Here is a 16,946-nt window from a genome sequence, read left to right on the forward strand (position 1 = left end):
TCTCCTACCACCCCCTATATTATGTATATATATTTTATTTAAAGACAAAATACATTGACAAAACATTCACAAAAATATGATACAAAGTAAAACAACATAGGTAACTCAGAGCTACATCTCGAATACTTCGTCCAGCTCCCCTGCAGTGGGCCGCATGCCCAGAATGCTGCAGGCATTTCCTCTCTGGATCGCAACACTGAGTCTCTGAAAGAGGAAGCTGGTCGCCCTGTGGTCCTTGGTTTCTATGATGAGCTTTTCACCCAGCTCTTTGAGGAACTTTAGAGCACACTTGCCCCATGCTCCAAGGGTCTCCGACCCTATTGGAATGAAGTTATAGCAAGGGGGAAGGTCTTCATATTTTCGGATCTTCTGGGTCTCCCTGTGGCTGGCAGCTCCACCCCCTTCCACTACAGAGTATGGCAAGTAGGTGTCTGCCAATGTGGCAGCACAGGTGTAGTCCCAGGCAATCTGCTTTCCATCCTTCCAGGGTAGCATAGTGGCTCCATCAGGACGCTTTTGACTTCCATCAGACCTCTGTACTTGGGGTTCCCGTTGAGCTGGGCAACGGGCTGTGGCGAGGCTTCTCTTTATTATGTCATTGAGCTCCTCATGTCTGGCATACTTCCCTTCTGCTGTGTGGCACACGAGACCATGGAGTCCGAATTGATCAGCTGTCGCCCTGCCGCAAATACACCTATGTTCGGTGAGGATGTGGGCTGCTAGGCGAAGAGCAACACCAATCCGAATGGCCTGTGGGTCGAGACGGGTGCCCAGGGAGGAATTGAGAACAGCTAACAGGAAATCTCCTGAGTGTGGTGCCTTCACTGCCAGGAGACGAGCTTTGTTCTTTCCTGAAGCATTGGAGAGCATTGTGTTGGCGATTTATAAATATATATATATATATATATATATATATATATATACATATATTTATATATATATATAATAAATATATGTATATATATATGTATATATATAAACATATAATATAATTATATATAATAAATAAATATATATATATATATATATATATATATATATATATATATATATATATATATATATATATATATATATATATATATATATATATATATATATATATATATATATATATATATATATATATTTATTTATTATGCTGTGAAAGGACTTGCTATCATGGAGATGAATTTGAACTATACCATCCGTTACACTCTTAATTGTGGTGGTTCATGAGGAATATAACACACCAGGTATGACACTCATATGTGATTCACGTTTCATCAAATACTTAGATGATTCTAGTAATTAAATAATATTACTTGAGCCATATATAACGATGTTTGCTAGTGTGATGACCATGTGAGTCAACAAGAGCATTTCATCTTTACATTTATTGTTTGTCTAAAATATGCTGCTCATATTGTATTTTTTTTACACAGTGTGAAAAAAAGCCACAGAGATATTTTTTAATTATTTTGGATTTGCATATTAGTGGGATTAGGTGGAGAAAAACCATGATTATTGAGGAGAGATTTATAGAAAAATGTAGTGTCAGCGTCATTAGTTCAACGACCCGTCGCTAGTGGCGCTGTTGTTTGTTGTTGGTGTGTGTGGACCGCGTGTTAGTGCGTGTATTTGTGGAAATTTGTTGATATATTGTAAGTATATGGCGTTGACACCCGTCTCTGATGCATTCAATACGCCCCAGGCGTTGTCTTTCCTTCTCACCGACAGTGAACTTTGTGTAACTAGACGGATAAGCCAGACAATATTGCGTGTGTCGTCTGCTCTCTTCCATGCTGTCAAGAAAGTTTTGCCTTGCAGCCTTCTCTATAAATATATTTGGCACTTGTGGTCATGGAGTCACATGTTTTGGCATGGTTCTTATGATGCTCGTCCCTGTCACGTGTTAGTCTTGCTGTGGGAGGTGTGGAGGCAGGTGTAGTGTGTTGGGGGGGGGGGGCAATATGCCGCTTGGGAAAGAAACAGAAATAAATTATAAATTAAAATGAAATGTTTATTTCCATTGATGATACATAGAAGTTACAGGGGATTACATTTATATATAATTTGACTATAATTTTGAAACTGATAATTTAGATAAAATTTGAAGCACATTTACAGTACACAGCCACTCGTTATCCCAGGTAATTTACACTATGTATTGACAATTGTATTTATGTGTACCTGTACCTAAATAAGCTTACTATGTACATCATTTCAAGCAGACTTATCCTAAAACTTGCCTACTATCCAAATTATGCATTTCTCTGAGCGAGGCATGAAAATTATCCATTTGTGGTGAAGGTTATCTTGGGGTTGCTATTCCACGATACCCTAATAATAACAAGTAATGTGGCTTATTTGTTAGACACCTTCCCTAGAATGAGCCCCACGACAATTGACTATTCCAGGTATATTTTTACTTCTTACTGTTGGGTGATCAAGGAAAGCAAGTGTAAGGAGACTTGTGCATATATCTAGTTATACTTGGGTATACCCAGGTGTTGCACAAATGTCTATTTCATCATCCTGTTGGTCTGTGAACCATTTATCTACATGAGACTTGTCCATATGTTTTTCTCTACTCAGGAAATACACCCTAGTCTTTTTGGTGTTGAACTACACCCTTTATTATTGAGCTGTAGGATATTAATGGGGCTTGATTTTCTATGTAAAATGCTATGATCTTCTGTGTGGTGAAAGTACATGAGGGATAAGTGTCTATTTGGGATGAAGGGCCTCAGAACGTGCTAGTAAGAATAGTAGAATTAATAAAGGGGATGTAAATAGTGTGCTGAAAATATCTAGCCTAGACAGGACTCGCAGCAATGGTTTTAAGTTGGAAAAATTCAGATTCAGGAAGGATATAGGAAAGTACTGGTTTGGTAATAGAGTTGTGGATGAGTGGAACAAACTCCCGAGTACAGTTATAGAGGCCAGAACGTTGTGTAGCTTTAAAAATAGGTTGGATAAATACATGAGTGGATGTGGGTGGGTGTGAGTTGGACCTGATAGCTTGTGCTACCAGGTCGGATGCCGTGTTCCTCCCTTAAGTCAATGTGACCTGACCTGACTAGGTTGGGTGCATTGGCTTAAGCCGGTAGGAGACTTGGACCTGCCTCACATGGGCCAGTAGGCCTTCTGCAGTGTTCCTTCGTTCTTATGTTCTTATGTAGTCTGGTTTTGTAAGGATTGAGAGTAAAGAGGTAAAGTGAGGCATTTGCTTGAGATGACACTTAATTGCTCCTGCTCTTGAGTGAAAGTGTTGGTTTAGTCTGATTTTAGCTAAAGAGTTCTAATATTTTTAAAAACAAAAGAATAGGAAGGTCCTTTTCAAAACAAACCCTTCTCATTTGTATGTTTAGTCAGTCTATTTTTAAAGTTTCTCACAAGGTAGTTTATGTTCATCGTTTTAGTTTTTGTTAATATTATCCTTGTTTTATTGTGTGCATTGTATACATTTTTTATGGCCATAAGTGCTGAATGACCTGTGACAAAAGTGCTCAGTAAATGTCACAACTACTACTATGGTACTAATCAGTGTAGTAGTTTGATTACTACTTGGCAGATTGACTCACTTGTTCATAACAACTCTACTTCCAAACCAGCCTCGTAGTGCAGTGGTTCATGTGCTCGGCTCACAGCACAGAGGACGTGAGGTTGAACACTACTATGAGGTAGGATGCATAGGCAAGTCTAACATCTGGTTCCTCTTATTATCTAGCAGTAAATATATCCCTGGGATTTAGTCAACTGTCGTGGGTCGTATCCTGGGGAGGACGTAAAAGGACCCCCCAGTGGAAATACACTATACTGTTTTGAGTTCTTTCTCAGTAAGGTATCCTTAGCACCCTATTTATATTTCCTTTATATATACCTGTCTTCCATTTATATACTTTAATATCTTCTCATTATCTCCAGTGAAGTCACTTATGTCAGCGAGATTTCCAGGTGACGTTTATGAAGATGTAGTAAGACAGAAACACAAAGCAAGGTCTACACAACAGTTGTTAATGAAATAGATGATTAAACATTCTCCTTACTTTATCATATTTTGTTTTTTGCCCCAGGAAAATTGTTTAGTATAGGGTTACTTCAAGTATTGTGTGCTTATGACATCGTTGATGCAGATACTAGTCAGGAAATTTTGTGAGAGTTAGAGAAAACTTTAGCAAATTAAAATAAACTTCAAAAAGATAAAGTGGTTAAAAAAATTTGTGTAATTTCTGATTTACCTTCAAGAGGAAGTCAATGGAAAGTGAATCTTTTCTCCACGCCTTGCCAACTCCTCACCGACTTCCAGACAGGTAGGGAAGTGGAGTTGAGTTTTTTTTTATGGCATGACGTGGTTACTCAACATTTGCTGCTGTCATTAGCCCTTCGTTTAGTTGCCTAGTTGATGTTAATCTGGATTTACTATTTATTTTGCATTGCAAAAATCATTGCAGTATTAGCTGTGGTATGTATTTATTTTGAGTAGCTTGTACCATTGTTAGTCTTGTAGAACTTTGATGTATGGTTTTGTTATTGACAACACTTGTAATATGTAGCTTGTCACTGAAATCATCTAAGGACATGTGCTGAAAGTGTATGCATATGCTACTTAGCACTAATGATTCGGTGTATTTTGTAGTTTCTTGGTATGTGAATGTGAGAGTTATGCTTATTTGTTTTTTATTTAGGTTGATAGAAGAATCAACCAGCGAGGCACTACTTTTCTGCCAAATGAGAGTGATATGGAAATCTGTCCATTTTTTTTTTTTTTTTTTTTTTTTTTTTTTTTTTTTTTTTTTTTTTTTTTTTTTTTTTTTTTTTTTTTTTTTGCACTGGCAGGATTAGGTCTTACCTTTGTCTCATGAATGCATAAAATGACAGGTAAATCTTACAAACTAATTAAATTCAATATACCCATACCTTTACTTTCCTATGTGTTTCTTCATAGTTCTTAATCCAATAATATTTTCTTTTCAACCTAAGACTGGGACAGGTGAAAGATGATCCCCAGAGCCACTAACAGATGAAAGAACAGATATATACAGCTCCTGAGATAGTCAAGAGCCACATTACATGATGCTTATAATCATTTAAAATATGCTGTACAAAAATTATGTGTATGCTAATGAATCTAGGATATCATTACAATTCCTTACTCCATCCCTTCCTAGAAATAAATTAATTGGGGGTCTTATGTTCTTTATTTCACTTTGACATACCTCACACACATCATATAGACTAGTACCTACAGAGGAACCCACATTGAGAATATGAAATAAAAGGCAAAAGGATTTTTTTTATAGACCTCTAACCTGTATGTATTCCAGTGCATTTGTGGCCATTCAATCCCCACCTGTGGTATGGTTTCTATTTGTCTACATTATGCCTTATCTGCTGCTTCAGAAACTATTCCAACAACGTATTCAGATCTTCCTGTAGCACTTCAGAGTCCTTATCAGAATTTATTTGACAGCCTATTATAATGTCATCAGCAAACTTGCGAATGTCGCTGTGTACTCCTTCATCTGTATATTGTGAAGAACAGGGCCCATTACTGAACCCCCATGGAATACAACTTGTAGTGAGTCCCCACTCTGATTTCCCTCTATTTGTGCAAACTTTGTTACCTGTCCGTCAGCAGTGCCACAGTCCGGGAGAAAATTTCTTGTACTCTTTCATGGGCACTATTTTCTTCAGCAGGCCTTACTGAATTCCATGTACATAATATTGTATTCCTTATTATGATCTATCACCTCAAATACCTTAGCAAAAAAGTTTGTAAATTCTTAAATCAAGAGCTTCCCTTTCTAAAACCATGCCTAGACTCTCAGTTTAATATGACATTACAAGGTTCAAAAAAAAAATTTTGTTGCAAAATGCTTTTTTTCAGCTTTTGGAATTTTTTCCTGTACAGTGTGTATGTGTGTGAGTGTATGTGTATGAAGTATCCATGTACTGTTCTTATACAGTATGTGTATTCCTGAAGGCCTTAAGCTAGACTGCATGAATGGTATCAATTTGCAGTGTTACAAAACTCCCTATAAAAACATGCCTTAAAGTTAACATTTGTAATTGTCTTTTTTCAGAGTACGTAGTGCCCATGGGATGGAAGCTGTAGGGCTAGATCTAGGTACAAGTGTAAATTATCTTCAGGTAAGCATTTCACAATTTCTACAGTTTAAAGAATATCCTGCTGTTCATAGGTATACATTTCAGTTGATCCAGTCAGTTTCCAGAAAAGCCTGGCCTTATCAGTATTGTAAGAATAGAAAAGCTCTGTATGGGGAGGGGGAGGGGGTGACGAAGGAAAATTTGAAGAGGAAATGCAAAGCCTCGATTTAATGGATCTTGGATTTAACAGACTAACTTTGTTGTGTAGACAGTGTTTGAAAGCAACAGAAAAAATCTGTTGTTTCCAGAATTGTTTGTTATTGTTATAATCCGCTGGGTAAATAGATTATAGAAACAGTGGAGGAAGTTTGTTTCCTGAATGATTCATTATTGTTACAGTTGTGGCAAAACAATTTCATTATTTGGATTTAACAGACAGTCAGCATTAACAGACACCGTATCTTTCTGTATTGGTCAACTAAATCAAGGTTTCACTTTAGTAGACTAGAGAAAGATGGAAACAAATTTTTTGAACTTTGAGAAAAGTAAACTAATTGTTACACAAAATTCAATTAATGTAGTTGCAACAACATACACTTTAGCTTCCTCTTGTGCATTTAATATTCAAAATGAAGTGGCGCAGATATCTCAAGTGTGAGAAAACTTTTGTTGAATATATATTATACCTGAGATGGATCTTCATTATTTAGAAATTGATGTTAATATGTTAATGGTGTTTTAAGAAAAGAAAAACATTAATATATAGTAATTAACTGTGGTTTATTCTAAAAGACTAGGAATGAGATATCTGAGATATCATACATATGTGTAACACACACAGTTGGCTATTCTTTTTAATCCTGAGCGTATTAAATAGGAATGAGTGGAGGTAAGTGGTTTTCATGATTTGACGTGCTTTTGGAGGGTGAGCGAGGTGCCATTTGTGAAGAGAGAAAGGAAGAACCAGTTAGTTGGACTTGAGTCCTGGAGGTGGAAAGTACAGTGCCTGCAGTCTTAAGAAGGGACAGGGATATTGCAGTTCAGAGGGCTATCTGAGCTCTGATATCAGCATGCTTCTGGCAAGACAATGATTGAATGAATTGCTGTGAAAAATGTTTCTTTTTTCGGGTCACCCTACCTTGGTGGCAGACGGCCAATGCGTTCAAAAAATCAGAGTTGAAAAACTGATTAATACAAAGTTGATAATACAGTATTAAGTAAAAATTATTATATTTCTTAGTTTAAAAAGCAAGAACTTTATTTACAAATTGTTTTTAATACAATTTAAGACAAGAATGTGAGACATGATATGAAACAGATAATAGCCAGGTTGCATTATGTACAGTATATTGTCAGTTATCTGGAGATCAGTCATTTAGCCCCTAACACTATCCAGCAGTATCTGGCACCTAAACAGATGATGCTAAACAGGAATGAGTCTCTATATCTTTTTTTATGATCTCTATTATAGCTTTCCAGGAAGAGCTATAGGTTTGGGTTAGTACAGCATTTGTATTGAGTCCTGTAGATGTAGTGCACAGTAAAATGTATGCTAGGTCTGTATGTTTAATAAGATTAGTGGATTGTTTGGATCTTAGCATGTGAGGTGATTTCTGTGGCTGCCTTTTATTCCATAGCTGTATATTGGCCCACACTAGGCTTATGAGAGGTTTGGAAATATATGCCTGATTTCTCATTTGGTGCCCAAGTATACACTGTGATAAGATTTACACTTGTGGTCCTTTACATGTCAATTTTTTGTGCTTTTATCAACCATAGCTGTCTGTACTGTCATGCTATTGTATCTGCAATGAAGTAGTGTGTGTAGTTCAAGAGTTGAACGTAGGTTTAATTGAATTTGCCATTCAGATTCGTTAGGATTAACGTCTGATTTTTACCTACAAATATTAATGTCTAATTTATCTTGCTTTAACATTTTTTTTATTTTTTTGGTTGTAGGACTTGACAGTTAGTACTGATGGAAGCAACTTGCTGGACATCATTGATCAGAATGTACCAGGATACCATCAGGTTACAAAGACTGAACCCTTTCAGGATCCCATGGAGGATGAACCGTAAGTTCATACATCAGACTTTTAGTGTATAGTTTATATTTTACTTGTAAGATGGCATGTTAACAGTAATTACAGAGGACCCTCGACCAACGATGGCATCGTATAACGTTAAATCCGACTAGCGATACGTTTTGATGCAAAAATTTTGCCTCGACTAGCGCTAAAAATCTCGACCAACGCGATTCGTTCCGTTCGAGACACGTCCACGTGTGGCCTGTGCAGTGTTTACAAGCCAGCCACTGCGGTCGCATCCAAACATACAATCGGAACATTTCATATTATCACAGCGTTTTTAGTGATTTACCTGCAAAATAAGTCACCATGGGCCCCAAGAAAGCTTCTAGTGCCAACCCTGTGATAAAAAGGGTGAGAATTAGTATGGAAATTAAGAAAGATTTTGAAGGGTTTGGGGCTAACCCTGAGATGCCTATGCCAGTTGTGGAATCCATTGTGCCTACTTCAAAGATTAAGGAAATGTGTGCAAAGTGGGTTGAACTGCAAACCTTTATGGATGAAAATCACCCTAACACAGCTATTGCAAGCTGTGCTGGTGACTATTACAATGACAATGGTGTGGCCCATTTTAGACAAATTGTAAAGGAAAGGGAGGTACAGAGCTCTATGGACAGATATGTTGTGCGACAGAGGTCCAGTGACTCTCAAGCTGATCCTAGTGGCATTAAAAGAAGAAGGGAAGTAACCCCAGAAAAGGACTTGACACCTCAAGTCCTAATGGAAGGGGATTCCCCTTCTAAACACTAACACCATCCACACACTCCCCTCCTCCCATCCCATCAATCATCACCAGATCTTCAATAAAGGTAAGTGCCATGTAATTTTACATGTCTTCTTCAGTTTGTGTGTATTAAAATTAATATTTCATGTGGTAAATTTTTTTTTTTTCAATACTTTGGGGTGTCAGGAATGGATTAATTTGATTTCCATTATTTCTTGTGGAGAAAATTAACTCAACTAATGATAATTTCGACTAACGATGAGCTCTCAGGAGCGGATTAATATCATTGGTCGAGGGTCCACGGTATTTGGGAACTGTAATTGAAACAAAGTAATTGAAACAAAATCGTCAACATGCATTTTCCTGCAGTTCAGATATACTTCATCAGTACAAGATTGACTGCTTATCTAACTTTTAACCCTTTCAGGGTCCCCAGGCCCTCTCCGAGACTTGTTCTCAGGGTCCCCAAATTTAAAAAAAAAAAATTATTTTTTCTTATGAAAAGATAGAGAATCTTACCGATCATAATAACACCAAAAGTATGAAATTTGATTGAAAACTTGCGGAATTATGCTCTCATGAAGTTAGCGGTCTCGACGATGTTTATGCATCGGCGATTTTGCCCACTTTGAGCCCTATTTTCAGCCAATTTCAGTGTACTAGTCGACAGAATAACTATTTTGCTAGAACTCCATTTTTTCTATTGAATGAGTACAAGAAACCACCCATTTACCGATTTCAACTATCCAATAAAGTGGTCAGAATTTAGCAATTTTGCCAATTTCACACAAATTTCACAAGATGCCAATTTCCGAATAGGGTCCAGAATAAACAAGAAAGACATTCCTGGCACTAAAATAACAAGTTCTCTGTTCATTAGTCACATCCCCATGCCCCTCTTATATTTCTTTGGCTTTCCACTTTGAATTTTTATTCTTACAAAAAATAGAAGATTTACTGTTATGCAGACTATTGCATTAGTGTAGAAATGGTATACATAATATCAGTGCACTTGTGAAAGAATATTAGACTCACCAGTTGACGTGTATTGGACGCTTAGCATGATTTGTTTACTTTTGAACTTTGGTAAAAATCGAACATTTCTGCTACTTTGAGCTCAATTTCAAGGTACTTTTCATTGTAAAACCAGTCAAAATCATCTGAATTTCTGTAATATGTCTTCCATTCTATAAAATTAGACCAGGAAAACTAGAATACAACAATAAATAACATTCGAAAATATAGTGCAAAGTCGCTGTTTTAATCCAAAAACACAGTCACAGCTTTTTTTTCTCATTACGCACTGTGTGCTGCAAGATTTTTTTGTACTGCACACACTGACCACATAGACTCATTCTTTCATATGTAGGCCTACCAGCTTTCTCTCGCTAGATTTGGGGGCGCTAGAATTTGGGCGTACTAGTACGTCAAAAACCCTGGGGTGTAAGCCGTACTAGTACGTCCGAAACCCTGAAAGGGTTAATAGAAACTTTTGGTTTTAATAGTTTGATTTGTTATTTTAGTGTGTGATTTATAGATCTTTACACTAACTGCATTTTCCATGAATTACCACTGTTTCTTGTTTTGCTCTTCTAGAGTATGTATCCATCGGAATCATCTTAGGACGACAGGTTGTGGAAATGGAACCTGTGTCACCTCCACTTTATGTGAGACATCCTCTCTTGACCTCATTCCAAACATCACTGAGGATTTTCAGAAGATGTACAGTGATTGGCAGCAACACCTAGGCTCTCTTCAGGTAATGCTTAGAATTCTTTTACAATGATGCACTTTCTTCTCTTAGACCTTCGCTGACTGGCTTTTATATGTGTTTACGCTGTTGGGCAGACATGAGGTAGTCTTAGATTTCAGTTAACATTTTTTGTACCAATGTTGGGCTTGTTCCTTCTAGAACTGAGGGTGGCCACATTGAATTGTCCCTATCTTCAGCGACTGAAATGCATTCGTATCTTAATATGGTTAAAGGAATTTAAGACAGCACATTTATTCTCTGTTAGATTACCGTCTTAGTTAATCAGAAGAAACAGCACGTCTTTTATATAATTTCCTTCAAAGATCCAAGTGTACTGCTGGGGATATCATTCTACTTTTAGCCTGAAGTGGCATATCAGTAAAGGAGTTTGTATTTATGGGAACAAGCAATTATAATAATTTAAGGGGATGAGGCTGAAATTTAGTTATGCCATGCATTGGTAAAATTAGTTTCCATTTACATTTAGAATTTTATTGGTAAAAGTCTGGGAGGGTATAACAGGCAGCCTTGTGATAATAACAGTCCTTAGAGCAAATATTAATTATTAAACATTAAATAAACAAACACCAAATAATGTTCAGGTGTATGTAAGTTAGTGATGCCAAAGTTTGGTTCCCCCTTCCACACAAAAATAACCACCTTTAAACGATATGGGATTTTTCTGACTTTAATTGTCTGAAAGTCCATGTATAATCTACATTAATCATATACAAGATCCTCATCATGGGGGTAAATGAATTTTAGTAACAGGTTTTTGACTCGGGCTTAAGCAGGTAAGTGAACTGACACAAATTATTTCTTGATTCTTTGGATGACAAACCTCATTTGACTACCCTCTGTCAGTGTGCAAGGAATAAAGTGATAAGCAGGCTTTTGCATGGCATGCACCTAGTACATTATACACATTTTTTTTTTTTTATCTTTAATAAACTCTGTAGCTCTTCAGGTTTGACAGCATAACCTGAAGACAAATAGTAAAGAATGATTTACTTTTTCACTAGTTAAAGGCTCTCAGTTATTTGGTAATGAACTGAAGACTATACCAGGGAAACGTACTGTACTTGGTAAAACATGGTAAAATAGAAAAATAAGTATTCTCAGGAGGAATGCTGGTTGGGTGTAAATAAGGTTTAATTTTTATGATAAGGAATTCTTTAAAATTTGATAACTTTTGAGGTAAACCACTCCTCTGTGTTCATTGAAAAATAAAAGTTACAATGGCAATATTGGAACAACTCAAGTCTAGTGTAGTATATAATTGGAAATGAAAGTGACACTTTTTTTTAGTCCTGAACCATTATTGAGTCATCAGTTGGCAGGAAGTCTTGTAAGTACTTGACATTCATATATATACAGTAGACCCCTGGTTTTCATAATTAATCTTCAAGAAGGTTGGCTGAAAACCGAAGTAATATTTCCCATAAGAAATAATGTAAATCCAATTAATCAGTTTCAGACACCCAAAAATATTAACATATTATGTACCCACGACACCAATCATTCCCAGCCCCTCCCACTCTTATATTTGTCCACTCTCTTTTTAAAGCTACCCAAGGTTATGTAAAGTAAAAAGATACAAGTGCAATTAATGTTGCCACAATAAAAATGTCACATTAGTTGCACTTGTGTCCTTTTACTTTACATATTGTCGGTAATTCTACCAACATTATTACTACCCAAGGTTCTGTCGAAGCTAAAACCTTGGGTAGTTTAAAATTTAGGTTGGATAAATACATGAGTGAGAGGGGTTGGATTTGAGTGGGACTTGAATGTGAGTAAATAGAATTATTAAAGCTTAGTGCTTGGGTAGCGTTTATTCTGTTAGTGGGCTGGATTTTTGAAGGACCTGCCAAGTATGGGTCAACAGGCCTGCTGCAGTGTTCCTCCTTTCTTATGTTCTTATGTTGATGAGTGGAACAATCGGTGCCCAGTATCGTCGTTGAGGCTAAAACCTTCGGTAGTTTCAGATTTGTGTAGGATAAATGCATGAGTGAGAAGGGTTGGATGTGAGTGGGACCTGCACATGAGTAAATGGAATTATCAATGCTTATTGCTTGGGTAACATTCAAAATTGAGTTGGGCAAGTATTCTGTTAGTGGGATGGATTGTGAAGGACCTGCCTAGTATGGGCGGGCCAACAGGCCTGCTGCAGTATATTATTATTAGTACATGTATTATTAGTACATATTATTTATGTAGTAGGTTGGTAGACAGCAACCACCCAGGGAGGTACTACAGTCCTGCCAAGTGAGTGTAAAACAAAAGCCTGTGATTGTTATACATGATGGTAGGATTGCTGATGTCTTTTGTCTGTCTCATAAATATGCAATATTACAGGTATGTCTTGCTACTTCTACTTACACTTAGGTCACACTACACATACATGTACACATTTATTTATACACACTCATCTGAGTTTTCTTTGATTTTATCTTAATAGTTCTTGGTCTTATTACTTTTCCTTTTATATCCATGGGGAAGTGGAATAAGAATCTTTCCTCCGTAAGCCATGCGTGTTGTAAAAGTCAACTAAAATGCTGGGAACAATGGGCTAGTAACCCCTTTTCCTGTAAAGATTACTAAAAAGAATAAGAAGAAGAAAATTGTCAAAGTGGGAAGTCTGAATGTGCGTGGATGTTGTGCAGATAATAAGAAAGATGATTGTGGATGTTATGAATGAGAAGAAGCTGGATGTCCTGGCTTTAAGTGAAACAAAGCTGAAGGGGGTGGGAGAGTTTCAGTGGAGAGGAATAAATGGGATTAGGTCAGGGGTTTCAAATAGAGTTAGAGCTAAAGAAGGATGAACATCAAAATGGTATACAATACCGACAGGTTGGTAGGTAAGACACATAGGCAACAGTTAGGCAACTTTATTCCGAAACGTTTCGCCTACACAGTAGGCTTCTTCAGTCGAATACAGAAAGTAGGCAGGAACAGTAGAGAAGACGATGTAATCAGTCCATCACCCTTAAAGTCGTAGAATTTGAGGTTGTCAGTCCCTCGGCCTGGAGAAGTTCAGTTCCAAAGTCAGGAACTATCTGATAGTTCCTGACTTTGGAACTGAACTTCTCCAGGCCGAGCGACTGACAACCTCAAATTCTACGACTTTAAGGGTGATGGACTGATTACATCGTCTTCTCTGCTGTTCCTGCCTACTTTCTGTATTCGACTGAAGAAGCCTACTGTGTAGGCGAAACGTTTCGGAATAAAGTTGCCTAACTGTTGCCTATGTGTCTTACCTACCAGCTAAAGAAGGAGTAGCAATAATGTTGAAGGATAAGCTATGGCAGGAAAAGAGGGACTATAAATGTATTAATTGAAGGATTATGTGGAGTAAAATAAAGATTGGATGTGAGAAGTGGGTTATAGTAAGCGTGTATGCACCTGGAGAAGAGAGAAGTGTAGAGGAGAGAGAGAGATTTTGGGAAATGTTGAGTGAATGCGTGGGGAGTTTTGAATCAAGTGTGAGAGTAATGGTGGTTGGGGATTTCAATGCTAAAGTGGGTAAAAATGTTATGGAGGGAGTAGTAGGTAAATTTGGGGTGCCAGGGGTAAATGTAAATAGGGAGCCTTTAATTGAGCTATGTGTAGAAAGAGATTTGGTAATAAGTAATACATATTTTATGAAAAAGAGGATAAATAAATATACAAGGTATGATGTAGCACGTAATGAAAGTAGTTTGTTAGATTATGTATTGGTGGATAAAAGGTTGATGGGTAGGCTCCAGGATGTACATGTTTATAGAGGGGCAACTGATATATCGGATCATTATTTAGTTGTAGCTACAGTTAGAGTAAGAGGTAGATGGGAAAAGAGGAAGGTGGGAACAACAAGTAAGAGGGAGGTGAAAGTGTATAAACTAAGGGAGGAGGAAGTTCGGGTGAGATATAAGCGACTATTGGCAGAAAGGTGGGCTAGTGCAAAGGTGAGTAGTGGGGGGGTTGAAGAGGGTTGGAATAGTTTTAAAAATACAGTATTAGAATGTGGGGCAGAAGTTTGTGGTTATAGGAGGGTGGGGGCAGGAGGAAAGAGGAGTGATTGGTGGAATGATGAAGTAAAGGGTGTGATAAAAGAGAAAAAGGTAGCTTATGAGAGGCTTTTACAAAGCAGAAGTGTTATAAGAAGAGCAGAGTATATGGAGAGTAAAAGAAAGGTAAAGAGAGTGATGAGAGAGTGCAAAAGGAGAGCAGATGATAGAGTGGGAGAGGCACTGTCAAGAAATTTTAATGAAAATAAGAAAAAATTTTGGAGTGAGTTAAACAAGTTAAGAAAGCCTAGGGAAAGTATGGATTTGTCAGTTAAAAACAGAGGAAGAAACAGAGGCAGTAATTTCATGCACTGGTCAGGGAGTATACCATCTTTTAGGAGTGAAGAAGAGCAGAATGTAAGTGTGGGGGAGGTACGTGAGGCATTACGTAAAATGAAAGGGGGTAAAGCAGCTGGAACTGATGGGATCATGACAGAAATGTTAAAAGCACGGGGGGATATAGTGTTGGAGTGGTTGGTACTTTTGTTTAATAAATGTATGAAAGAGGGGAAGGTACCTAGGGATTGGTGGAGAGCATGTATAGTCCCTTTATATAAAGGGAAAGGGGACAAAAGAGACTGTAAAAATTATAGAGGAATAAGTTTACTGAGTATTCCAGGAAAAGTGTACGGTAGGGTTATAATTGAAAGAATTAGAGGTAAGACAGAATGTAGGATTGCGGATGAGCAAGGAGGTTTCAGAGTGGGTAGGGGATGTGTAGATCAAGTGTTTACATTGAAGCATATATTTTTTTTTATTTATTATCACACCGGCCGATTCCCACCAAGGCAGGGTGGCCCGAAAAAGAAAAACTTTCACCATCATTCACTCCATCACTGTCTTGCCAGAAGGGTGCTTTACACTACAGTTTTTAAACTGCAACATTAACACCCCTCCTTTAGAGTGCAGGCACTGTACTTCCCATCTCCAGGACTCAAGTCCGGCCTGCCGGTTTCCCTGAATCCCTTCATAAATGTTACTTTGCTCACACTCCAACAGCACGTCAAGTATTAAAAACCATTTGTCTCCATTCACTCCTATCAAACACGCTCACGCATGCCTGCTGGAAGTCCAAGCCCCTCGCACACAAAACCTCCTTTACCCCCTCCCTCCAACCCTTCCTAGGCCGACCCCTACCCCGCCTTCCTTCCACTACAGACTGATACACTCTTGAAGTCATTCTGTTTCGCTCCATTCTCTCTACATGTCCGAACCACCTCAACAACCCTTCCTCAGCCCTCTGGACAACAGTTTTGGTAATCCCGCACCTCCTCCTAACTTCCAAACTACGAATTCTCTGCATTATATTCACACCACACATTGCCCTCAGACATGACATCTCCACTGCCTCCAGCCTTCTCCTCGCTGCAACATTCATCACCCACGCTTCACACCCATATAAGAGCGTTGGTAAAACTATACTCTCATACATTCCCCTCTTTGCCTCCAAGGACAAAGTTCTTTGTCTCCACAGACTCCTAAGTGCACCACTCACTCTTTTTCCCTCATCAATTCTATGATTCACCTCATCTTTCATAGACCCATCCGCTGACACGTCCACTCCCAAATATCTGAATATGTTCACCTCCTCCATACTCTCTCCCTCCAATCTGATATTCAATCTTTCATCACCTAATCTTTTTGTTATCCTCATAACCTTACTCTTTCCTGTATTCACCTTTAATTTTCTTCTTTTGCACGCCCTACCAAATTCATCCACCAATCTCTGCAACTTCTCTTCAGAATCTCCCAAGAGCACAGTGTCATCAGCAAAGAGCAGCTGTGACAACTCCCACTTTGTGTGTGATTCTTTATCTTTTAACTCCACGCCTCTTCCCAAGACCCTCGCATTTACTTCTCTTACAACCCCATCTATAAATATATTAAACAACCACGGTGACATCACACATCCTTGTCTAAGGCCTACTTTTACTGGGAAAAAATTTCCTTCTTTCCTACATACTCTAACTTGAGCCTCACTATCCTCGTAAAAACTCTTCACTGCTTTCAGTAACCTGCCTCCTACACCATACACTTGCAACATCTGCCACATTGCCCCCCTATCCACCCTGTCATACGCCTTTTCCAAATCCATAAATGCCACAAAGACCTCTTTAGCCTTATCTAAATACTGTTCACTTATATGTTTCACTGTAAACACCTGGTCCACACACCCCCTACCTTTCCTAAAGCCTCCTTGTTCATCTGCTATCCTATTCTCCGTCTTACTCTTAATTCTT

The 16,946-nt window shown here is 38.0% G+C and overlaps 1 protein-coding gene across 5 annotated transcripts in view; it reads left to right on the forward strand.

Moving 5' to 3' along the window:
* The first annotated feature begins 1,562 nt into the window (after positions 1 to 1,562).
* LOC128691620 (peptidyl-prolyl cis-trans isomerase G) overlaps positions 1,563 to 16,946 on the forward strand; it is a 185,328-nt gene continuing 169,944 nt past the window's right edge. For 2 of the 5 annotated variants that reach the window (XM_070088779.1, XM_070088782.1), the window contains exons 1-5: positions 1,568 to 1,643; positions 4,059 to 4,295; positions 6,069 to 6,135; positions 8,053 to 8,168; positions 10,501 to 10,663. In XM_070088779.1, the coding sequence (XP_069944880.1) occupies positions 4,240 to 4,295; positions 6,069 to 6,135; positions 8,053 to 8,168; positions 10,501 to 10,663 (402 nt within the window). In that variant the 5' untranslated portion in view covers positions 1,568 to 1,643; positions 4,059 to 4,239. Of the gene's footprint in view, positions 1,644 to 2,006; positions 2,133 to 4,058; positions 4,296 to 6,068; positions 6,136 to 8,052; positions 8,169 to 10,500; positions 10,664 to 16,946 lie in introns of those variants that run through there. The other 3 variants (XM_070088780.1, XM_070088781.1, XM_070088783.1) reach the window with 3 other exon arrangements.

Source organism: Cherax quadricarinatus, chromosome 26 (genome assembly GCF_038502225.1).
Source record: "Cherax quadricarinatus isolate ZL_2023a chromosome 26, ASM3850222v1, whole genome shotgun sequence".
Classification (NCBI taxonomy): domain Eukaryota; kingdom Metazoa; phylum Arthropoda; class Malacostraca; order Decapoda; family Parastacidae; genus Cherax; species Cherax quadricarinatus.